Consider the following 26,724-nt stretch of genomic DNA (forward strand, 5'->3'; position numbering starts at 1 on the left):
GATTTCGAAATAAAAAGTGAACCACTGATCAGGTCTAAAATGCTCTATAACAGCACAGCTGTGGTAAGCTTACTAGAAAAAGGCATTTTGTACCTATTTTTCTATCTAGCGATAGACAGGCCCATCCAAGACTCAGAGGTGAAATAATCGGGGCTCATTTTCTGTATGTTAATCCAGATCTTGCTTCAGATCTGGATTCAATCCAAATAGATAGAGAGATAGATAACTTAATGGATAAAATCAATGCTTATAAAAAAAATAAAGTAAAAACATCTCCAAAAAAGGTCTAAAAACAAGAAAACTCCTTTTGTATTAAGTATCAATTTTCATATATTATCTTATCATTAGATTTGTTTTTATGCTTTTCAATGTGAATCCTTTACAAGAATTGCTCCACGTAACGTTGCACCGAGGATCACCATCCACATAAACTGCTGCAAAACATCCCATTTCCGACGCTCAACACACCAGCAAACAAGACCACACAAATTACGGCCCAACAGTGGCATCGTATGGATCATGTTGAGTTTATTTTAACTCATCTCCCTCCCATGGCAATGGAAAAAAGGAGCAGAAAGAAACATTCGCCCAATGATAGCATGCATCCACACCTCACTGCCGATGCCGATTCTCGTCGCAACATTTCTTCACCAAATAGTGGAGGAAGAAGCGCGTAAGATGGGCTAAACTTTTCATCGGAGAAAAGTTAATCAAATTAAAATTGCAACAGTCAAGGTGCAGAAATATGTTTCACGCCAGAGCGCTAGAGGAATAGTTTGACGGGAAAGGAAGAGTGCTAACAGCGGGATGCAAAACCACCATCAAATGAACATGATCCAGAACCGTGTTTAGCTGTGTTAGCGGAACGACGCAGGCATACACATGTGCTCGCTAGATATGATCAGCAAAAGTTGAAATTCATTAAATGTAAATTTTTGCTCGAATGCGGCAAAGGATATGGGAGTTTTTATTTTTTGTACTTGTCATTTCATGCTTCACTAATGTATGAGCGGGTGAAAGGCACGCGTGAACGAGGGCAGGAGGATGATGTGCTTTTTAATTCATTTTTCACCCGAAGGAACACTTTGAATAAAGTTGTGCAAGAAACCGAAGTCGAACGAACGGTTAGGATGTGCCGAAGAAAGAAGAGTTTTCGTTTTCGAGCGAAGAATATAACAGCTGATGAAAATTTACTTTCATGAACTAAAACATTGTCGGGTGTGTGGGATGGGGTAGGAGGGATGGTTTGTTGTAGAGAAGCAAAAAAAAAAAGATTAAAACACCCTTGCGATGCTGCATTCGTTCATAAATATGTATTGAAACTTTAGACATGCGGGATAAACTTGGCAAAAGATGGGTTGTTGTTATTTAATTTTTAAATTTTAATTGAACAACAAGCTGACGCCAGGTGATGGACGCAAGAAAAGGGGGAGAAGATTCATTTTTGAAAAGTCATACGTTGTACATATGCGTGTTGAATGTTCAAGTGAATTATGTTGTGTGAGCGTCACATTATACAGCAAATGAAATGTGCAAAATTGAGAACTTCAAGAATAAGTTTTTTCAAGCATGCTCAGCTATGCATCACATCTTTGTGTTGATTAAAATGGGAGATCTGACTCAACGAAATAGAATAACTACCGATTGCAATGAAAAAACTTTTTCCAACGGCTCAAACTGAGCAGTTTGTAGGGCAAGGACATCATAAAACATAACATGTTTTTTCTTCTCAACTGGAACTTCGTGTAGGACCTAAGCTTAGGATTTATAAAACGAGTTTGCCCAACCAAATCCATTTATCTTGGACAGTCATTCCTGAATCCTTAATAATTCAGAAGGACCGTTAGGATGTCCTTAATTATTTCAAACTTCTTTGCATATGGATAAAATTCATAATACAGCATAATCTCCAATCCAAGTCTCTTGCGGAATGTGTTGGCCTTAGCTGCTATAAAATCAACGAAACGTGAAAACGTTAGGATGATTTGTCGATCCATATATCGGGCAAGATATAGTTGTTAGTAGGATAGTTGGATTGAGAAATGAAATAATGCTCTTTGAATCCTTTTTGGGTCTCAAAGCTGTAGCCTGAACTACAAGACCTCAAGATATCTATTTGCTTTCGCTCGCTTACAAACAATCGAAGTCATATTTTATCTATATTTTTCTTAACTTTAACAACCCTCCCTATCACTTATATCACATTGCCAAAAAGGGCAACGACAAAGCACACGCTTCTCAAAGCTATTAAAATAAACACGTGAATAAAGCTTCCAAAAGCACTTCCGAAGCATAAGGAAAAAAGCAAATCACATTCCCTGCAGTGATAAAATCTGAAATTGAAAGCAATCCAAACGACCAACTTTTGTGCACGAAATGTTCGCCAATCAAATTTACGATAACCGTATTAACCTTTTCATTAGTACCATCTTACGCACATAAAACAAAACACAAGAGGCGCCGAAGATTACATAAGCAAACGCCAAATAAAAGCGGAACGATTTGGCTCCGGAGAGTGTCCTATCGATTATGGAAAAGAGTAGGCAAAAGGGAATGGCAACCCAAATAAGCAAATGAAAACCGTGACATTCAAAGGAGCACTTAACCGGAAATCGAACGCATCCCGGAAGTGTCGGAAAGTCGTGGAGTGTTTAAAAATGTATCGCAAACGGGCCAAACGCCCGCACAATTGGCGATTCGTCACATAAAATCTGTTCGCCTGTTCGTCCTCGCTATAAAGCGTTGATGTTGTTTTTTCCCCCCTCAAGATGGGCGTTAAAATTTTGCCCGAAAATAATAAACTTAAATCGAAACACGAATCATTTGAATTTTGCCTGCCGTTTGCTGTATGGTTTTTGTCTTTCGCGCTCCTTATGCTCAACATGTTTTTATGTTGATTTTTGCGAAGAAGTATAGAGATGAGGTAAGAGAAAAATTTGCATATTTATCATCCCGTCCAAAGTGGCACATGTTTTTTTTTGTAAAGGTGGAATCATATTGACGTATTTTTGTTTCTTTTTTGGTGAGATGTCCGCAAAAGCTTCGTGAGCTTATGTTTTAGCACCTTCGCATACTTCTTCCGATATCGTTCCGGTTACGATTACGGTCCGATTTGGCGTTAATATTATGGAACTTTCGGATGTGCGGAATCTTATGCTTGAGGATGCATAATTTCTCCGCTCCGTTCAATCTGCGATTATCAAATCGCGCATATTAGTGCGTGCCTTTTCACAAACAGCAAAGCTTGCAAAGCTATTAGTGATGTTACGAAATCGGGGGACAGTTTTACATTTTTTCATGCACGCGTTTAAAGCGAATCGGTGACATTTCCGATGGGATAGCTATCAGATTCGTGAAATAGTGTATGTTATATAATAAAATGCTTTAGGTTTGCCGAGCAAAAAAACCAGTTGTTACATAGTAGCGTATGGAAAGGAAGGAAGCTGCCATAAAAGCGAAACTCCAAAACTTCTCAATAAGGACTAATTGTCGAGTTTACTAATTCCGTAAGCAGCGTATACCGTCCATCATAAATCTTCATTCCACTCTTAACTCTGTTGGAATGCGTTCCCGAAATTAACTCCATCCTACTTAGGCTGACACAGAACGGCAGAAAGGCACGTACCTGCCTAAACTCTGCTGAAAGCGTCTCCATCGCTTAGCCGCTAACCTGGTCACGTCATTGGCTTCGCTTTATCAATTAGGCCGTCACAATTACAGGGGCGGAGGGGGGCGGGGTGTCCGTTTCACTTTTCCGCTAATTATCGACCAACGATGCCATTAGCAGCGCCCCAATAATACGCACACGCTCCATCACTTCACTCAGCTGCTGGACACAAAACGCCTTATACGCCTGAAAGTATGCAATCCCATCACAACGATAAATTGACGTACAGCTCACGATCGGATCGAATCAGCTGCCGGTAAAACGCCCTTTCGTTGGGCAAAGATGCTTCATTGGCAGGCAGCAGTCTGACATCGAGGCGTGGAAAGGAAATGGCATCGTTTCTGTGGTGTGGTGTTAAAAAGATTGCCCACACCCAAAAGAGTGGACGAGTGAGACCGGAAAATGTCATTTCATCGATCGACACATCGATCGTAACCCTCGCAAGCTTCGTGCTCCGTGTTGGGGAAACGGCAATTGACCCTTTTGACGTGACGGAGCTGCAATTATAGGCCTGGGATCGTGAGCGTAAGGAGGGTTTTCAACATTTGTGTTGATAACAATAATCATTAAAGAAGAAATATCTTACCTAACATTATCGTGATTTGAAATTTAGACTTGAAAAATTCCTCCTGGGCATAAAGCAAGTCATTACTTGAAACTCAAATTTTACATTCATATTTCCGAAAAAAATTATAATCCTTTTTTTCACACATTCTATTTTTTATAACCTAAACGAGGACACTTTTCTCATCGATATACATTCGGTGAAAGTCGTCATTTCGTACCATACGGCGGAAACACTACCTGGTTGAATGTTTCACAAATTTTCCCATTTTCCCGACTGATAAGACTGATACGATCAATCATTTCCCGGCCGTTCTTTGTGTGCCAACACGTCAAACGTTCGGTCCGTTCTACCACAATGACGAAGTGGTATATTAACTTCCACACCATCCACACGAAATGTCATATTCTTCCGGCGGCACAAATGCCTGCTCTCCTGTAGGAGAATTTTTCTTTCTTTCCGCCTTAAATCAGAACAAACTGAAGGATGAGAAGTATGCAAAGAACGGGAAAAAAAGAGTTCCACTCATGAACTAATTCCACCCAGTATCGCTTATCGGATCGTACTGCAACCGGGAACGTGCTACGCTCCACGTAGTAAGTAGAATAGAAGTGTATTCTAACCCTATCGAGAGTTTCTCTGACGTAACTCGATGGCATGGTTTGGTACAGTGGAAATGTGAAAAAATTCCGTCCACTAGCTTGAATACAAAAAAAAGGGAGCAGAAAAGGCCGGAAGGCACACGCCTTGCAATTCTCACGCGATTTTGATTTCATTGTCCTTCGTGTTGCGGAAACGAGATATTCCGATGTTTGTTTCGATGCTACCCCTGGGGAAGAGAAAAATCCGTGGAACGTAATGGAACGTTTCGATTGTTGTTAAGGTGCCGTCGATAGGGGAAGCTAGATATATCTATTCCCTAGTTTACAGCGAAAAAGTTCAACTGAAACAAACCATGTGCCCTTGAATATGTTTTTGAACGGAGAAGCTGTTCAATTCGCCGATCACGGTTATTTGCTGGCCCGGGAGATGAAGTTGCTTTCCCAATGAAGCATAATATGCAGTCATAAAACGCGAAAGAAAATCGTATCCATCCTTGGTAACTATTCCTCTCATGGACTTCGGTCTTGAGTTGTGTTGATGCGTGTCTCTTGGGTTTTCTGTTTCTGTTTTCCTTAGCTCGGTAATGCTTACTAGTAAGAAAAATTTTCTATACATTCAGCGCTTCTTCGATATCCGCATGCACCAAATCATCGCCGATTCCAATTCACTGTAGCCATTATATTAGCTGCTCTTTTATCATCAGTTTGAAGGCATTGCGCTGCATACTTGACTCCTAAACAGCGAAGGATCAACAGGACTTGTTCTTACGGAAATCTTTCAAATGTTTCCTTGTTTTAATTGACTCATGCTTAAGGCATTCACATCAGTATATGCACTGTTTTTTGGCTCGAACATTCGTTGCGAAAAGTGTGATGAGTCTAAGTGATTTTTCCATTTATGTTTTTAAAGATGTTTTATTTCTGCATAGAACTATTTTGTTGTATTATTCTACTGTTATTATATTGTTAATAAACGATTGACGTGCAAGTTCTCAAACATGCACAGCAGCAGTTTTTCTGGCTATCAAAATACTAGAAAATCATCTCCCTTTTTTTTTTCTTTCCCTGAATACTTAAGTACTATGGGTGCTTCAGGAAATTTCGTAAAGCTGTTTGAAGCTTCAAAAGCCTTTATTTATCATCCACTTGCCCTCCACTTGCTATCAGTACGTGGAAAGTCTGATTGAACATTTTACCTTCTGATAAAATCTAATGGTTCGAATGTCGTACAAAACTACATTCCAAATGTATTTGCCTTAGAAACGATCTATTCAAGTAGTAATTCGTTTCCACATAACCTATCCCCTGAGCTTTATTTTATTTTCGAGATAATTCAAACACATTCGTCATTCGTTATTTCATTCAACGTAAGCTTTGTAGACAATGCAGCTGCAATAATGTTTTCCAAAAAGTGATTCTACAATCTGTTAGCCATAATGACCATGGCCGAGAAATTTTAATAATAGAAAAATAGCTCTTTAGAGGCATTCGGAATACTGGGAGAACATCATACGAAGCATTGTCTTTCACGATTTTCAGCCAGGTTTTTGTGATCGTGATGGTTCATTTTGAAATCAGAAAGCTTTTCAGGGGATTATTTATGAGTAATGTAACATACGTGAAGGATACTGCAGTTAACATTTTACATAATTTTCAATTCATGATAACTTTCTGTTCCAATGAACGTGAAAATTTTACACTTGCACGAAACAAACTACATCAAATGAAAATTTCATATTTTTTTCTCAGAATAATTCATTGCAAGGTGTACGATAATTTGAAGAATAAAATCGCTAATGATAGCAAATGAAAGGGAATATATTATAGTATGAAAATTTACAGAAATTAATCCTTTACCACAAACACCGTCAAATGCGAACCCCTTAATGAGTTTTCACTTCCTAGAACTCAACCACATGAATACATAGACGAAAGGCACCATGAAGCATCAGTTGCATAAGCGATCTCAGGTAAAAAAAAATCACCTTTCCCCGGAATGTTGAGCTATTTCTTCAAACCACCCAACGCAATTGCCTGCCAGGGAACAATTGACCATAAAATGAATATCAAAATGTTAAATCGACCGCCGATTTTTTTTCTTAACCCCCCCGCAAGCAATGCATATTTTTTACAACCTTTTACACGCTGCCTTGGTTGTATGCTGCCGAAGACCGCAAGCGGTGTGCACAGTTGTGTGTTCACATTTACGGCCCATGAAGCTCCCCGTTTGCATGCATGATTATGGTTTGTTTGTTTTCTCGTTTGATACATGCTGTGTGTGTGTGTATGTTTTGTATCTCTTTTTAGATACTTGGTTTTTTGTTTGTCAAACCTTTCGTTTCCGTGGCGTTTGAGCCATTCGTGCCAACTTTCTTTCTCTCTCTCTGCCTCGCTCGATGGGTGTGAGCATAAACTTTTTACATACCATTTGCATTCGAGCACCGGCGTTTGCTTAATGAGTGTTGGGTGCTATGTGCTGTTAGCAGAGTCGTTCCGTTTTTTTACTTCAGTTTTTCATTTTCTTGGATCATTTAAAGTTTATTTCGTGACATGTTTTACAGCAACCAGCTTGTTTTGCTCATTGTTGTCATGCTAGCTGGGAAGGAATGATAGTAGCATGGGTTTCACTTTTTATTTTACTGTTCGAAACAGCTTTTGCTTCCTTTAATTACTTTTTTTTATTGTGACACAAAGCATCCGACAAACGAGCTTTAAAATCAATGCATTAGTTTTGGACACACTTATCAACATCAAGTTCAAATATCTCCTTTTTTTTATTTTATTGTTTACATTCCTGTTTCAGTAATCTTTTCAACAATTTCCCGTTTCACTTACCCGATGATGTGTAGCATTTGCCGGCGGATAAAAGTTGATGGGGTCTACATTGACGGCCGATGGCTGATCGGTAGGATAGCGCCTCATTGGTAGATGGCTAACTTTCGCCATCTGATGGAATCATTCTGTAGAAAAAAGAAGAAAAAAGTAGATGTCAGAAAAGAAAAGTCGTTAAAGGACAGAACTGTATCCGAAAGGGCATCAAAATGAATAAAGCTTGTTCAAATAAAATCCCATCAAAATTTCTCATAAAATTTACTCCATCTTTTCACCTCCTTCCAAACGTCACTGTTCCATCCGTGTCACATTGTATCACCCACTTCCGGGTTCCGGGAGTCTGGGTGACAGCTTTCGGTGAAATCCGAGCACACAATAATGCACGCCAAATCTATTTATGAGCTTTTAATTTACTTCCGAGCGAACATGAGCGGCAAAGTAAGACGGTACAGGACCCTTCACGTCAGGTCCGACCACCAGGTGAGTCGTAAATCACTTTTGACGATGCGATGCTATGTTTGCTGACGGGAGTGCTTAAGAACGTGGATGATCGGGATGATGAAAGTCGTAATATGTTCGAGGGCAAACGGGAGAAACGCACGCGAGTGTGTAAAACGTGGGACATGAAGAAGTATTTGGAGAAAAGTTTTCTTTTAGCTTTTAATGAATTTATTAGCAAGCTGACAAATGAGGTGAAAAGTGGGGGGAGACACAGAGGAATGGTTGACATGTTGAAATGTCCTAGTTTACGGAGTGCTAAGAACGCTTTTGAGTATTTTTATTTGGGATATAAACATTAGCACATTTGAGACTTCTATATTTTTATAATGTAGTTAAGATAGGTTTTGCTCAATAAATTATTTATTAATTTATTTTAATTTGTTTTGATATTGATATTTACTTAAATATTTCTTCGTTGTTGTTTAATATGTTTTAAATGTTTTCACTTTTAGCTCTTCCTGAGCAGATTTTGTAAACATTTCTTTAGACCTTTCCTTCTTGTTTTGTTCTGCCTTATTTCGGGCATTTCTTTCTTGTTTTAATCAATTTGTACACTCATACATCTGTACTAAAGAAAATATCTTATTGAGACTAATCGTCTCCATATTTTTAACTAAAAGCCAAAGCAAGAGAAAAATAAAACGTACTGTAAAAAGATGTATCAATAAAAAGCTATCAATAAAAATGGCTTTCAATAAAAAGCGCCGAGATCTTTATTGATCATAATTTTACATCCCAAAATGTGTACAAGCGCTGCTCTCACGTTTTCCAATATCTTGATACAGTTCCGCCACCGTAATTCATCACTCCATTCTACCATTCCTGCTGGCCCAGGAAAGAAAAGAGCTTTTCGAAGGAGGAAAATTCCACGCACAAGCAATGCTTTCCCCGAACACCGAAGCAGCCCCATCTGTTTGCATCAAAGCACACACAAACGTCAACAAATCATGATAAACACGTTACTGCTTTCTAATTATCGATGATGATTTATTTATCGCAACGAACCATTAAATTGATTATGCTTCATCGACGGGCACATTACGCCTCGGACTGCTAGAGAAACAGGAGGGGACCCTAGGACCATCGGTAGCTCCCTGGCTGTCCACTACCGTTGACCAGTTGACAAATGACAGGCGCTGGCCATGTTTGCCGTCTTACGGGTGTTAATTTCTCAGGATCGCAGATAATAGCCGAACGGAAACTCGGGATCAGAACATTCCGAGAAGATCGGTTCGGTTGATGCCATCATGCTGCCATCGTACGGACGCGTTTGACAGCACCATTCCGGCAATGGAAAGCTCCGAAGATGATGACGATGTTTGATATTGATTCAATTCCGTAAAGCTGGGGACGGTTGGGCAACGAATGGAGATGGTGCGAAATAGTTTATGAGGTTACTGCTGTTGGAAGTCTAGAATCGTTGGGAGACACCGTATCGGACGATTGAGTGGCACCGATTAGGATGAATCATTACGATTGGATTAAATTAATTAAATTTCCATTCATAATTTACTGAGCTGCATGCATGAACGATGCGGTTAACCGGTCGCGATAAAGATGGCATTAAGTGGAAGTAAGTCGTTGATGAAGAGATGGTTGCTGCTAATGATTTATTTACTGCTGTTTAGGTCTAATGTGTGGTTTGGTTTGGAGTTCACAGGACCTCATTTCCTTCGAATGGAATGGGGTGTAAATAAATGTTTGAAATATAAATAGAAAAATGGCTTTGCAAAAATGACTTCTGGCTGAAGCATGGTTGCATTTAAAACAGCTGTTAAAGTGAGTACATTGTGCACTTGCATTCATCTTCTCCCTGTTTGGTGCGCATTTCTTTACAACCGATATAAAATATATTCTTCATACTCTTCATCGTACACTGCAGTCACGAGTCGGTACTGCTGGTGAAATATTATCGTAGGAATTGGAATGTTAAACATCGTCTTTATGCTAGTAGCGTTACATTTTTCCACTACCAACAACGCAAACCAACCCTACACATACGGTGGAGGGCTACCATTTGTCTTCTATCGGTACATTCGATCCTACGCTACTGCAAAGCGACCTAAAGCATTCCCAGGCAAAGTTTCATCCTTTCTTTGCAGAATCCTTTTGCATGCACCGGCTAAAGTTCTGCAGCGTTTTGTGAGGCTCGCCGAGATAGCAGCAAGACGGAAGCAATGTCTACATGCATCTTTTATTGCCCTGCCACGTGGCAACTATTGGCATTGCAAGGCGCTTTATGGCTTTATTTGAACATTAATGAGCCTCCTGCTTTCTCGGGTGGAAAACAAACTTCTCGGTGAAACGCTTCCATCCAACGTTTCCTAGCTGGAACCGAACAAAGCCGTGCCGGGCTGCACGGAATGGTGGCAGAGGCTAATGATTTGCAATTTGAGGGTAATTTTGAATGTTTCCTCGGGACAAATACCATAACGAGGATTGCTTTTTTTCTCTCGTTCTTGGTTGAGCGAGATGAATGATGCTAAAATGAAAAGTACATGTTGAAATAGGATGTTTTTTTTTTTTTTGGGAGTTGATTTGAATTTGATGCGGAATGATTCAATTTCATAATTGATAAGCATACGAATGCGATTTTTTTTTTCTTAAAACAGAGACAATCTTTCACACACTAAGAATTTTGACAATAACTACTGCTTACCATGAATAAAGTTCCATAAATAACATACAATATTATATTTTTGGGAAACGTTTAAAAAATCTCAGTTATATCATTCGCAACCGGTCTATCTTTTTGCTATTTGTTCATCATTTCAAACACGAAAAAAAAGAACCAAAAGCCTATATTAATACCCTCCGTACAGTGACCCTCCAAAGCCGATTCACAGACACACAAATGAGTCAAAAACAACCGCACACAGTGATGTTTGGTGGATGGTGAACATTTTCCCAGGATAATCCATAACATTGATCCACCAAACGGTTCACATTTGTGGTTCACGTAAATGCGCGAAAAATATCCACCAGGGTCGATAATGGGTTCCCGGAATGTTCACTTCTTTCCGTATTTTTTTGCGAGTAACGGTAGGATTACTCAGTTTAAGGTGATTGTGCAGCGGTTGAGCGGTAGAACGGTGGATGCGTATGTACGCAACGGTTACTCTGTGAAACAAGCACGCTACAAACATGGAATACAGGCAATTTTTTTACCTCTTTTGCATATGTTTTTTTTAAATATTTTTAAGCTAAAAATTGAGCGAAACTATCCTTTTCACGCCTCTGTTCGTGGGAGACTAACAAACAGAGGCTTAGTTAACAAATGCATGGCTTGCTATAATTGTGTTATCTGATGCTGATTTCCAATGTGTTAATGTTAACCTTAACTATACAGGAATCATCTTCGTTTTCTGCTTATTGTTTGGATCTACAATCTAGCCAATCTAGGAGATTTAGGCTTGCATTTTCTGTTTTATTTATTTTTTTATCCTTAATTGTGTTGGGGTTCGTAATCTGGTACTGATGAGTCCACTTCTATCATCAGCGCACCCCATTTGAATAAAACATATTTTAAAGCTTTTTTCTGGAGATCCTCTCGCTATGCATTTATTTGTAATTTACTTACACCAGCTTCTTCAAAAACAAGAAGCAGTATGTAATGTTGCAGACGACATTATAATCGCATATGCGGATGACATTTCTATCATCACTACAAAACAAAAAACTGTCAATTATATCGATGCAATCAAAAAAATATTTATGGAATTACAATCAGTGTTAGGAGCAAAACTAAGGAAGGAAAACATAACAGATCTAAATATAGGATGCAATACAAATCACAACAAAATTAATGTTTCATGGAGCTGGACTTAAAATTGATTAAAAATTTTGAGGCATTATTTTTACTAACTCGTTAAGGCTCACAATAAAACAAAACTGGGACGTAACAAAAAACATACATTTGAACAGTTATTAAGATAAAACAGACATAGAACCATCAACCTCCATCAAAGGGCTATTTTAGCTAACACTTTCTTTACATCTAAGTTGTATGTAATATTCCTGAAATCTCCATTAACAAAAAAAGACACATCTAAACTGTCTCCATTAAGGATGTCCCTATTGAGGATATTCATGTGGCAAAATGGAGGACCTAAAGTAAGCACGAACCGTTTTGCCCTTCATAAAGCTAAAGGAGAATTAAATATTTTAGTACCAAGTTTTAAGCCATTCAAATGAACTCACTTCAAAACAACGAATCTTATATTATTCATTAGTAAATAAAAAAAAAAGCTGCAAAGAAATTGCAGCGTGTTGGCTAATGTTGGTCGAAATGATAAAATCGTTTAATGAAAAACTGCCCTCATTTCAAGAGGTAATAAGACCAGAACTAACAAAATAGATCGAAAATAATGGGTCTCTGCATAAATTACATCAAACTTATAAAACATAACGAAATTCAACAAAAAATGAATCTACAGACGTTGAAAATTATGTTTACACAAGCTAAGAAATGTTGGATAAGTAAGCTTAAACGATTGAATTGTTCTATTTTAATAAAAAAGAGATGTTTTTTTATAATGAACTCAAAATCACTGATTATCAAATAAAGAACAAACGAATTTGATACGTCAGAACATAAATGAATCAGCATTGAAGAAACGTACTAAAAAAACGAAGGGTGCTTCAAACATAAATAACCATTGTAAAGATATGAAAAAGATAAGAAATACGGCCTGGCCGTCCCTTATGAATAAAAAAAAAAGATAAGAAACATATAATTTCTTTTTATTTAATAATAATGGCTTGCAAGTTTGTAACATTTCTTTCAAAAAAAAGGAAAAAAAAACATTTATAAAGGAAGAAAATTAAAAAAAAAAGAAAACATTTAAAAAAATGTCAAACCACATAATAAAAAGTCATTGTATAAAGAAACTTAATCATCACTGGAATAAATACCAATCGACAGGAAGAAAATTGGTATTTTCTTCAAGGTTTAATAAAACATGAAACACATACGCCACAAAGATAGTAAATTTTACTACGCCACAGACACATATGCTGTCGAAACGAATTTTCTTTGCATGCTCAAACCATATCAAAGAACAGCAAACAGCATAAAATGCTCAACATCATTTTTTGCGGTGCGCATAAACTGTTTCATCACACCGATGGTAATTGAGTTTTTCCATCGTACGCTCTGGTTTTAAAGGAAGCTGCACCCGATTTTTCCACGATCAGGTACCACACACTTGCCATAGTTACACGAAAAAATTGAAAGAATCCTTACCCCAAGCGGTGTTCGCATGCGGTGCGTCTTTTCTATCATCATCCGATCCGGCGCGCTGCGGGACGTGAATTGTATTTCAATTTTAACCGGTGCAAAACACACCGGTTCACACCTCGGAATACTGGTGTACGGCGTTACGGGGTAACAATCGATATTCCATTTATGCATTGGATCGAAGCAGCGAACCAAAAAGCAGACCTAGCTATCGTTGGTTTGTTTCCCTCAGGTTAGCTTTTTTTTTTAGCAAGACAATCGAAAGGAACAAGAATGCTGCAGCTACGCATATTGAATGTTCCGGTAGATTCTACGATGGCGTTCTACAGCGTGCAACGTGCAAACGTTGTTGCGCAAACCATCCGCCAAGGTGAAACATATCAAACGGAAGCTGCAGCAAGGGAAAAACGAAGAGTGTGTAACAGCGATTCGTTCCATCGATGCTGCGTCGAGACGCCGTTGCATCGTTGCATCTTTGCCAGTCCGTGCAGTTTATTGCACCACACGATTTGTGCACACTCGCACAACCTGATGATAGTAAACAGCGAAGATACATTATGTTTCGCTGGAACTAATTTAGTGGCATTCGATGTTTGAAAGATAGCTTCAGGGGTGGATGATACAGTTAATGCAGGTGTGCACTGAGAAAAGGGAGTACGGTGTAAAGTAATAAAGTTTACGCCAGGAGAGTGTGTGTGTTGATGTTTTATGATGATGCAGATAGTGAGTAAGTAGAAGAAAACATTAACTGCAAAATTTTAATGAAAATTTTGTGGAAAAGATATTTATTGTTGTGCTGTGTTTTGTGAATATTTTTACACTTGAATTATTTTTCCTTTCTTCGTCTATAGTCTTCGATTTGCTCTTTAGCAAGCGAATTTGTCGCCAAATTCCAACTATTACAACTCCCACTGCCAATGCCGTGACCGTCCTCGTCTTCTAACTCCTCTTACATAACGCACACGTCTCGCATCCACAACGGATACAATCTTCCCCAAACCAGCCCTCGTAAGACATTCAAATGAAATGGAAATTCGCTCACCATTTCATAAACTTTCGGCGTCACTTTCACTGTCGCGAGCGACCGGATCGACAGCATCCCCCGCCAAAAAAAAAACTAAAGTCGCTCTTCCCGGTATCGTTAGCACAACCTTTCGGTGCGAAGGAACTCGATTTCTGTCACACCATCCCAATCTCAGAGCGTTTTACAGTTGGCAGAAATCGCCAAAAACGGACAACGGAGGGCACCGTTCCCAGGCACGGAATGGCATCAAGGGACACGATGCGTCTAGGCTGGTGGACCACGGGGACACGGCGACACATGTGCATGGTTCGCTAGACCACTTGGCGAATCATTTGCCCCAAAAACCGGTTCCCTGCTCGGTACGGAATGAGAAGCAAGGAAGAGGACGTTGGGGGATCACTTTGGTGAGAAACTTTCTCGATTTTGATAACGCCCGCGACGAAAGTGAGAGTTTTCACCTGTGCCTGTGCCCTCTGCCACCATTTTCTCGCACCTCCAAAACCCTTTCACTCCCTTTATGCGCGCTCCGTTTTGGGGATCGTTTCGTGCAGGCCGTCAATGATCGACTGTGATGCTTAGCCGCTAGTCAAGATGCAACCTAACTGAAGTTACGATGTCTTCATGGCTTGGTCAACGGGTAGGGGAGGATTTATGCCTATGAGGAGTCCGTCTATTGAACGCCATAAAATGTTGGCTACGCATTCCATCCATCAGTTCGTCAAAATGACTCAATTTTAAATTTCTTCCATCGCTACAGAACCTCCCCACTTCTTTGTGGAAAATATTTGTTACTTTTGTTTTCTATAATTCTGATAAAAAAACTTGCATCATTTCCAAAACGCAAAGGAGTTCTTGAATTTGGAACACAATTCGCAAAATATGGAGCTCGGCTATCGCTTTCCACAAGATATTCAATGTTTCATAGGAAAAGTTTGTCGTTCGTTCTTTGGCTAGAATAATCGAGAATTTGGAACGCTTCAGACACATTAATTGATCGGTGAGACAATAGTCACGAAATATTAAATTTGAAAGAATTCCCAAACCAAGCGGTTCCTTGGCTCCTTCCGAACAGACCTTCCATCCTTCCACCTTCCAGAGAATCAACCGTATCAAACCAAGGTTTTGTTTCGATTATTCGTTTCTTTTCGTGAATATAATTTACAACACTTTATCAGCAACTAAGAAAGGTCAAAACTAATCAAAGAAAGAGTCAAAAAAAAATTAAATTCAAATGACTTTTTTCCACCCTCTCTCAACAAAGAAATAACAGCTCACAAATTCTTCACTGTTAACTGCCCGAAGCAAAAATACAGCTTCAAAATTAAGGCTATTTTCCGTTCCAATTCCTACGCTTTCTTTCTGTTGAATTTTACCTTCATTTCTTGATAGCTCGATCCCTTCGTGCTCCTTTTATGTCCTTTTTTTCTATACTTTTTTTGGCTTCTTTTTTTCCTTTCTCACCCTAATCTAGTCCGCTAATCATCGATTAATCAGCCTAATTCCACCCGGATGGACGGACTCGCACTGTCATGTTTTATGACCCAACGATTCAACAAATTTGTACGCTTCGTTACAAGGGTTGCAGACAGTTTCACCGTAGCAGCTTTTCCGTTCAACTGCCATACTAAAAATTTTGTTTCTGGAACGAGTTGCTGATTTTCTTACCGTTTCTCAAAAGAAGGTTCGTGTTTTTCATCCCGTTTTAAGGGCCTTCTTTTTACTCAAACATTGATTTAGCTTTCTGTCGGTATTGCTCAAACAGTTCCAGTACAGGGCGGGATGAAAACAAATCTTTTCATCGTTATGCACAAGCGGGGTAGCTTTTTTTTGTTGTTGTTGTTGTTGCCTCGCGCTCCGGAAGAAAACAATAAATGAACGGTCCATCTTCGAGTAAAACATCCTTATCGCTGGGGTTTTGTGCCAGAAAGAAAGGATGCAAAGGAGCAACAGCAAAAAAAAAACGCACACACACACACACACACACATTCAGATAGAAAATTGGATGAAAATCCACTGCAATCGACTGTGAAGGAGGATCGTTCGAACGGAACCGAGGGAAAAAGAAAAAGTAGTGGCCACCCCCTCGGGTGCTGGGAAAAGGCTCCCAGAAAGCGTGTAGCAAAGTTTAGCTATTAAAGGATGCCCGGGAGGAGTTGAGCAATTTGTTCGAGTCCAGCGCATCGCCCACTACTTGCCATCGCACTTGGCGAATTGGGTCCCAACCGTTCGGAACCAGTAACGAGTTCGGCCCTGAAGTAGTGGCACGCTGTAACGAAACCACTTCATTATTACGCACTTTGGTTTGTTTTTCTTCCGCTCGGCTTCGTTGCGCTGCAAGGTGAGATGTATTTCTTGTGGATGGATGGGTTAGAACTGTAGGCCGATTTGTTGAACCACTAATTGGACATCATCATTTGGCAGTTTGGCTGGTCAGCTTGTGTGTTTCCGTTATATCCTGGAACAGGGTTTCAAGAGCTTAAAGAGGTTTAAGGAGTGTAAGTGATGTTACGATGAAAGAACGTCTTAAATACATGATCGTTTTCATGTAACGCAGTACAAGGCTGCATCTGATCTTCAACAGATTCCAAAAGAAGAATTCTACATGAAGGTGAAGTATCAACAAGCTAGGTAATGGATTACATTTTAAGTAAAAATACTGTTGAAATCGTCACATAACGCATCACAAAGCGTTCGGAATAAAGTTTTCACTCATCTGAACAGCTAATTAAATTTATTACAGGACATCCAGGAGAACCAAAAGAACTGCCATCTGAACATGTACTTCAAGAGAACTAGTTGGAAATACATATTGGTTTGAGGTCCATCGGAAACAGATATTCTTTTTGGAGTTCCAACGTCTTAAGATGGTTTAAAAAAGGTTCGATAACATTGACTAACATGAACCAAGCTACTGCCGATAACTGTTTCTGGAGATTACAAACTGCACTGACTAGAAATTACTACATTGAAATAAAAATATGTTCTTTTTCCTTTATTTTCTCCATTCCTGAAACCGGTAATGCATCTTCACATGCCACTTCTCATTAATTTCGTTCTTCAATTCGAATGGACTTTAATTGTTCTATAATGCAATAAAATCCCAAAAACTTACACATCCATATGAATGCCCGAAAGCCTATTCGCGTCGAATCAAAAACAGTGCCACAGTATTTAAGCCATTTTTGCATGACCTCAATATGTTTGTAACGCAAACATAAGTTCCCAGCACCGAAATTACAGTCAACCACCAGTACCAGGACCGTATGCAAAAGTGGTCTCAAACTTTTACATAAACACTGCACTCACTATATTCCATGCATCAATTTGCATATAGGGCCAAACGGCACGATGGTTCGTGAAAATGGATCAACGCGAAATTGCGCAATCTACGGCGTGTCTGACCGCTCCAGAAAAAGCGATACGTAGAGTACACGCTGGTACGTAAACGTTGACATTTGGCCCTTAACGGTTGTACTGTTGCGGATGCGGGGACTTTCTGGCGTGAGTGGACAAGATGCCTGATATGCATTTGTTCGCAAAATGACACCGTATTACACCAGCAAAAGACAGATCATTTATTTTTGGCGTTCGGTAGTTCGATTTTCGCGACCACAACTCATCGACTGCCTTTATTTATTAATGTTTCGTAGTGACCTCGGTAGGGAAAATGTACTGCGTCTTGGAATAATGATTGTGTTTCGCGAGGTTCTGGTAATTTTTGACCTACTGGTCCAGAAAGTGAAATAATCAGTGCCTGTTGGACCACTGTTCCACATTACACTTTAAGCGTTGAAGGTGAAATGTTGAAACATTGCAACATGTTTCCCAGCAGTCCCAGGACGCAGTATTTCACAGAACTTATTAACAAAAATCGGTGTGACCGATAAAACTCCGCACCGATTCCGTTCAGATGTGTTTCATTGTTATGCAAATTCAATCACTACGCATTCCCGTTTATGCGCGACGTGACAGCTTCTTTATCGCAACATAATATTTTTCCTACGAAACATTCCACTTCACCCGGGATGATATTGCCAGAAATGACACCCAATGCCGTCGGTTAGTTGGTCTAGCCGTGCCCCATGTTCATGCTCAGGATGAAAGTGGAGAGGAAAATTAGTTTCGGTTGGAATTTTGTGTCGGATTGCGGTCCACCACTGCGGATGCATCGAATGATGCGGAACAATCGGAACTGCTGAGCGTTTTGCACTTTTTTTTCTATTGAGGTATGTTTGATGCAGTGTGTATGTGTTTGTGTTGCTGGTGAGTGTTTTGCATTGTTTTTACTTCATCACAAAACGGGGTCGGTGACAGGGCTTTGTTTTTAGTTGTGGGTTTTTGTTTGGGGTCAACATTTCATGTGTGATGCGTGTCGGCTCTGGTTGAAAGTGTGACTAAACATCGTTTGTTGAAATATGTACACGCATTGTTGAGTTGTATTTGATGTTTCCTGTTAAACTTCGACTAATCAGGTTTTTGGTGCACTTGTTCAATGTTGTAGATGAGTCATTCAGTGGTTAGAAGATCACTGTATCGAACTTGATTTAAAACTTCATAGAAATATCTTTTTGCTTGCAACAATCGAAGAATGATTATCGCTGTTGAAATGGATTCATTTAATTACTATCGGGAAAGTAATTTTTCCTACGTTTTACAACAAATTCAATAAGTTTTAAATGTTGTTGTTTATCCTTAATATTTTTTTCTATTCACTGAAGAACGGCCAGGTCGTATACCTAATAACGAATATAAACAAAGTTTTCTTTTCATGTTAAGAAGGACGGTCAGGCCGTAAAGTTAGTAAAGTATTTTAAATGTCCAAAAAATCACAATGAAGTGTTATTTAAATAACTATGACTTTTTTTATTTAAATTTGTATAAAACAGCTCTCCACCGTATTGTCATTGAACAATTTTGGTTGAAATTTAAAGTGAACACTTCCTAATTTACCATAAAATTAAACGATTCAGGTCTGTTTCTCTTTAAGCTGTAAATGGTAGAACTAACGCGGTCCTGTTGCACTAACGGCACCAGGCTTCAAGCGACACGATCGGAGCAGAAATCCCATCATTCCCCCTGTTGAGTGAATGATTGAGTGACGAATGACTTTAAAGCTACATGGAATCAACAATTTGGATAAGCTATTACAAGGCCGGCGTGGGCAAGATGAAGGAAAAGATTAGCACACACGGAAACAAATGGAGAAAACCGAATTAATTTTGTAAAAAACGAGATTCGACAAATAAGCATTTTACAGAACAAAAACATCGCAGGAATAAAGCTTACACTGTCAAAACCAAACGATTTAATTAAAAAAAATATTTTTAAATATAAGATGAATCAAACCTTTCAAACAAAACAATAGAAGCCCTTCTTATTGGACAGAAAATTACGCCTCAGAAAGTCAAAATTTCTTGCCACGGAAGAAAAAATAAAATTAACTTTTAACAGAGGGCACAGATTATTTGTTTTCTTTCAGAGAGCCCCATTATTCCAGCCCGTCGTCTAACGCTTTGCCTCACAGTCGGCGAACCTTTCATCGCAATCAACGCAAGGTCAACGAAACCTTCACCCGGGGCACGCCGAAAACCCAACCATCCCAACCATCAGACTAATTGGCTTCAATCTTCGACTTGCTGTGTGTGTATCACCAAAAACGAAAGAAAGAAGCACAACACCGAGCACAAACAGACCCACAGTTCGCACTTTCGCGCCGAAGCCGTGGCCACCCGACGAGCAATGCACGCACGCGCGCCTTCCTTCCGTTGACAAACATTCCCTTTTTGTGCGCACTGGTGCCACTCCCGGCGTTTTTTTTTTCCCCCATCTACCCGAAAATGGTCAAATAGAAAACCGACATGAAAGCGAAACTTTCGCGCCCAACTCCCCGATTTTTGCGCCTGGTCCGCACAACGCCACCAAGAAGACGGAGATGAATGAACTACACGCCGGCCTGTGTCGGTGCGACAACGCCATCCGTGGAGGTCCAACGGTCCACTCTCACTATCACCGGCTGATCGCACAACACACACCCTTGAACAGGTGCCTTGGACTTGGATACGCAATCCGCTGGGAACTCGTTTTTAATTCCTCATCTTACGAACGCACCTAACCTTGCACGCGAACAGTACAACAGTCCTCCGAGCTTCGGTCGAAAATCTCGGCACACCGTGAAACACAAAACGGCCGTGACAGATTGGTCCAACCGAGCAGGAAAGCGTGGCAGGCAAAGGTTAATGGACGCCTTCCTGCGGGGCCTGCGGGCAAGATTGACGAGATTCGGTCCTTCATTCGTATCCATCTCAGCCACAGATGGCTGCAGTTCCGTAAACGTAAGCTCCACCGTGGCCAATGTTTTGCTGAGCTTTTTTTTTTTGGGAAAAGGTTTTGTCAAAGGGCGGTGATGCACCTGGTGTGTTCGAGTTTGAATTTTGTTGTGAAGTTGTGCACTAGCTCCAGGTGGTCCGCATACGGGAGACAACGTGCTCGCCCTGTTCGGGAACCACACCCTGGTTCCTGGTAGATCCTGGCCCTCGGCGAACTATTATTACATACACAAGACATAACGATCATGATGCTCGAATCGGAAGCTTCCATGGCGATGGCTTTTTTGGGAGAGTTTAACTTTAGAAAGCAACTAACTCCCTAACTAACAGGGATGATAGCACAACAAGACGCATAAACACATTTCACCCCCGAGGGTGTTGCCGTTGGTGACGGACAAAACGATCTGGTACGCGATGTGTATGCACATACACTTGACCTTCATCAACATCATGCAACGGCGGAACGTCAACACGAACGTCAAACAAATTTAAATGATCTCAAACACACACACAATGACTAGCCAGCGGATGCGTGTTTGGTGATCGTCTGCTTTGGGATGGGTTTCCGGGAGCTTCCGTTCAGGATGGGTTTATTAGATTGTTTTGGTTTGGGTTACCTCTTGAGGCAAATTTTCACCCTAAAAATATTAGACATCTTTAAGTGTAGCCCAGGGGCACAAACAGTGGTGATGTTTGTGGTTAGATGTTTATCTTTGTTGACTGCTTTCACTCGTATTAATTGTGAATCAAAACCATTCCTATTTTGCTGTGGGTTGTGCATTATCGCGCTTGGGCTTGACTTTACTTTGAATAAATAACAATACTTTATTGATCTTAAACTGAGTACCGGTGTACAGTGTAATGTATTCATCGTTCTGTAATAACGTTACCCAATTAGCATTAATTTCGTCACCCTTAAAGTCAGCCAAAGAGGCACAAGCGCATCCTTAGGTGAACCTTTCCCCAGTAAAAATGAAGTTTGGTTATAACAAAAAATATATTTAATAAAATCCTGTTTATCAGCTTTTTTTAAATGCATTTGCATCATTACGAAACGTTCGGCTAATGTCACATGCGCTCTAGAAACAACCGTTGAATAAATGTTTTGCGAATGTCGTACTGTTGCACAATAACGCATAATAATATGCGTCTGGCATAATTATGGTCCCGACAGTCGCTTGGAAATTGGAGACGGTTTTTTTACGCGTGGTTCGTGCATTTGCATGCTAACCTTACCTGATGAGGGGGTATTTTTTTAAGCAAAGATGGGACACAGCTTTTTATGGTAAACTTACGGTTTGATAAAGATGATTTCTTGATGGGATTTTATAGCCGACGATCGTGAAAGTGTTTGAACATGATATTTGGTTATGAAGTTTTACCTGAAAAAAAGTGAAGAAACAATCAAAATTAATGTTGTTTGAAGAGAGAAAAATATAATAAAAATTAAGAATAAACGTTTTCTCTAGCTAGTTATGAGTAAATACGTGGATGAGTTTAAAAAAAAGGACTTAATATGATAGTCGTGAAACGAAAGTGCGACTGCGATTTTTAATGGAGCACAGGTAAAGAAATGGTTAAAAATTCTGTACGTTGTAGTAATTTATTCCTCACAATCTTTGCTGGTAGTTGTTGAGAAACACAAAAGCCTCGAACGTTTTATCGAGCCACAATTTTCTCAATTACTTTCACCAGACACTTTCTTTCGTTCTAAAGTAGATTTGACTTGGAACACTTTGAAACTCAGAGAACTTAGATACTTCAAATGCTTGTAATTTAAAAGTGTGTGGGAAATGGAAACTGGAACTTTTATTAAAATCGCGTCCTCGCGTGGCACTTGCTTCTGTCCTTTTTCTTCTGTCCGAATCTTTAACCCTTCGCTTCCAATTTTCGTCCTTTCGAACGTGAGTGCTTATTTTGCTTCCTTATTTGGGAATGGTCAATTCGTACTTCGATCTTCCCATTGGACTAAGCCTGACCATCGCTGATCGATTGTAGATTAATCGATCGACACACCGGCCGACATTATCTCTCGATATTAATCTTAACGGTTGATGTGTCGTCTTCCATTTTGCAAAGCCTTGTATTGTTCACATCTGGTTTCCTTGACTTAGTTTCTCCTTAGCTGGATAGACTATCTTGCGTTGGAGCAGATTTTCCGGACACGATCATGTCATGTCAAGACTGGACTGGTAGTTAATCTTATCAGGACCATAAAATTGTACCCAGGACTGATCGTGAGGGCAAGTTCTAGGATTAAATTACGCTAAAGTATTCAGTAAGAACAGATCAAAATCCTTTTCAAAACAGTAGTTTCCAAGCAAGTAGAACTTATGAATGTGAAAATTTGAATTCATAAATATGTACGACGTTAGTGGCGAACTCAATGAATCCACAAAAAGAAAGTTCCTCGAGATTTGGTCATAATATTTTCATAATTTTCATAATATTTTCTCCAAATCTACGCGAGAATATGATAAAGACAAGTGTAAGACTACTCTAAACATCCATTACAACCGTAGATTGTCTCCCTAAAATGTCATGGCCAAATCGTTCTTCCAAGCTACAAACGCCTGATCTTATTACCGCACGATAAAGGTGCAAACATTCTTCCACCCCTGTTGGCAGGCGTAACTATATGCTTTTATGAGGACTTTAATAATTCATACCCATCGGGGCAGGAAAAGCCATCCGGAACCGGAACCACTATTTGCAAAACCGAATTATCTATCCGTTAAGCGGCATTTGGGCGTCGCGAGAGCGTTTGGTACGAAACCCCCAAAAAACCAACCGACCCGCCATTCGTCATTCTCGTTTGCTGTCGGTTGCTGCTCATAATGGTATCGTAGGCTGTCGACGGTGCAAGTAGAATGGTTCACCTGTACTGCTTTCCGTTTGAAAATGCATCTACCAGCCGTACATGGCCATCGAGAACGACATCGAAATTGTGTGTACAGTGTGCAGTATGTTATCAGACCGTTTTCCACCAGAAGGCATTCATTATTATTGGCGAACGTAGACCGAGCACACTTGGGCACATTCTCACCTTTTGCCAAGGACTACACACACCGGGCACCAAGGCTGACTTATCCGTCTTTTTTTCTTTATGAACACGATAAAATACAGAACCTGGTGTTCCCGGGTTTATCGTTGTGGGGAAGGCGTATATTTTCAATGGGTGTATGGTAATCATGTTTCTAGCGCAGTCAGTTTTCCCTCGCTGCATGCAGCTATTTCCGGGATGCGGTGAGTATTTGTTTTATGCGAATGCACAGTTCCGATTGCATAGTGAGTGTGACTGTGTATTTGTAATATTGTAGGAAAATCATAAAATTTTCACTCCCTACCCCGAGTGAGGAACAGAGCGAGAGAGGAAGAGAAAAATAAACGGAAATGAAATGTGCGAAACTGACCGCGAATATAATTTATTCCAAATGGAAAACAAATTACAATGTTGTGAATGTGTAAACTCATGGAAAATTTATTCTAGGAAAAGATGAATGTACATCTATCCACATCGAATACGAACGCAAATTGTATGCTGCTTTCTTCGTTGCGCCCACAGAAACATTTGAAAATTCCATATTTCCCAAAACTATTGAGAAAATAATTCGAATGGAAGCTTTGCAAGCATTTCAGAACATAAATTTGATTGCAAGGAATTTGAGAAAGTTCGCAAAATAAGGTAACTAGTAATGCAAATCAAACTAGACAAAATAGAGAATATAGAAACGTGCAAATGCTTTTCATTTTAACCAATTAAATTATTTAAATTTAATTATTATTTCATCAAACAAAAAAACATCTTGCAAAGCGAAACATTTTAACCTTTTGAATCCTATTTTAGCGCCACAAATTCCAATACCTTCCTGTGGATGATTTTGTGGGTTGCGTAACCTAAACCAAAACCAACGTTGCCAGCCTTACCCAAAGGCACTACTCGAAATGTTGATTTATATCGTCTACGAAACATGACACATTTTCAATACCACAACCACCAAAAAAGCTGCCGATCTGCCAACACTGAGTGGGCAAATTTATTACAATATCAGAATGCCATCCATCCCGATGGCTCGAAGTTATTTTTGATTTCCTGTTCCTTGTCAACACATCATCTGCGTTGTTTTCCTTTTCATCATCAGCATCGCAGCCTCATATGAGCGGAAATATAGCCAATCATCCGCTACACAAACATGTGACCGAAAACGGCCAGTCGTCCAACTGGTTGATTTGTGATGGATAAAAAATCATAACCAATAAATTATTTCCACGGCAAACATCGAAATCATCAATAAACGAACGCAACCGGGCAAACAAAAAGCGTGTACCAAGCTGTATGGTCAGCGAGTCAGTGAAGGCACATGAACAAATGTTGCGTTTTTTTATGGCTGTTGGTAAACTAGTCCCGGTAGAGATTTCTCAACTACTTCTGTTCATTTTTTCCGCCACTGCTGAGTTATGGCGTATGATTTATGCACCCGGCACAAAGAGAAGAAAGCAAAAGCACACGAGAACAGCAGTTGACAAAACGCAATGGAAATTCGTACAAGTTGCAAACAGCAACGAATATTGAACCGAACAAGAAAAATTCAAACGCACCGAAGAGAATAATGGAAAATTGCATCCGGGTGCAGTTTTCCACTTCCAACTCCTTTCCCACTGGAGGACGGTGTGTGCTTGTGCGAATTATGATGACATTGGAATAAAAATGCTCGCTTTATATGGTACCGTGGAAAATATGCAGCATAAAACATTCGCATAAAAATCTACGCCCATGTTGGCCGGGACGGTAATGGTAAGCGATATTTGGAAAAATTGTCATTACATGGCTTGGGTGGTATTTGTTTTCCTTCCCTTTTGCGATGCAGACATTTGTTGTGCAGGCAATGTAAATATGTTTCAGGAAAATTTTAACATAGAGTCAATTTTGAGTGATATTGTTTGGGAAACATTCTTTACTCATAATTGGTTCGGATGAATTCAGATTTTGGGTTATTTGGGGTGCTCGGGATGGTTTTGTTTTTTTGAGAAGTGAACAAAAACCCATGGTTACAAATTTAATATTGTCAATTATAACAAACACGAAATATGTTTTAACCTAATATATCATTCATTCCACTTGCAGCATTATTATACATCAATAACCTTGCTAAGATTCCTTTCTAAGCGTTCCGATCTTACCTATGGGACGGATCTGGAGGTTTTTGAATCCCGTTGACCCAAATAGCCCTTCCACGCAATCGACGTGGACTGAATATTCACATTCCCGCTAATACCACAACAGCGTTGCAGGTGAATCTATACGTTGCTGAACAGGTGGTACTAAAAATCGGGCCCAAAAATAGGCTCGTATCCATAGCTAGCCTTCGGAAGGTAATTCAGCAGCTCGCCGGAACCTACAGTCTTAACCAAAAGTTTGCGGCAAACGATGGTCGACAGACTTCCAGACTCCAAAGTGGCTATGGAGTCACCTTCCATGGGTTGGCGATGGATCTGGAAAAATCGTCAAGAGCTGCAGGCTTTCATCCGATCCACGCTCGATGATACGATCAAATACAGATTTGCTGATGCACATCAAGGTTCTATACGGACAGCTAACCGACAGGATGATTCGGGTTCCTTCAGCCTGCTCAGTCTGCTCCCATTTAGAGACTCTGGAGCACAAGTTTACCCTTCGGCCCTTTGAAGCCATTGTCCCAAACTACAACCTCAACTTTCCTTTCCTCATCTTTCCTATTTTAAGTAACATTAACGTAAGTAAGAGGATTCCCATCCTACCCAAACTAAATTCCTTTGCAAACTACATCATCCACATTATTGAAAACAACAAAGCTGTAATTGATGAAAAATTCCTTAAATGTTCTTTGTAAAAATTGTACTTTGCCCCTACATGTACCCCACTTTTATTTTTTAAACTAGTTTTAATGTTGTCAAAGTTTAATAAATAATTTTTATACAAAAAAAGCAT

The 26,724-nt window shown here is 39.7% G+C and overlaps 3 protein-coding genes across 3 annotated transcripts in view; 1 reads left to right on the forward strand and 2 right to left on the reverse strand.

Moving 5' to 3' along the window:
• The window catches only part of LOC126563129 (coatomer subunit zeta-1), a 558,371-nt gene that overhangs the window by 341,986 nt on the left and 189,661 nt on the right, over positions 1–26,724 (forward strand). The window lies entirely within an intron of this gene.
• Positions 1–26,724, reverse strand: part of LOC126561377 (trafficking protein particle complex subunit 11) — a 411,048-nt gene that overhangs the window by 289,809 nt on the left and 94,515 nt on the right. The window lies entirely within an intron of this gene.
• The window catches only part of LOC126561302 (uncharacterized), a 60,030-nt gene that overhangs the window by 22,849 nt on the left and 10,457 nt on the right, over positions 1–26,724 (reverse strand). The window contains exon 2 of the mRNA XM_050217357.1: positions 7,670–7,794. Coding sequence (XP_050073314.1) covers positions 7,670–7,780 — 111 coding nt within the window. The 5' untranslated portion in view covers positions 7,781–7,794. The remainder of the gene's footprint in view (positions 1–7,669; positions 7,795–26,724) is intronic.

This window comes from Anopheles maculipalpis, chromosome 3RL, assembly GCF_943734695.1.
Source record: "Anopheles maculipalpis chromosome 3RL, idAnoMacuDA_375_x, whole genome shotgun sequence".
NCBI classification, from domain to species: domain Eukaryota; kingdom Metazoa; phylum Arthropoda; class Insecta; order Diptera; family Culicidae; genus Anopheles; species Anopheles maculipalpis.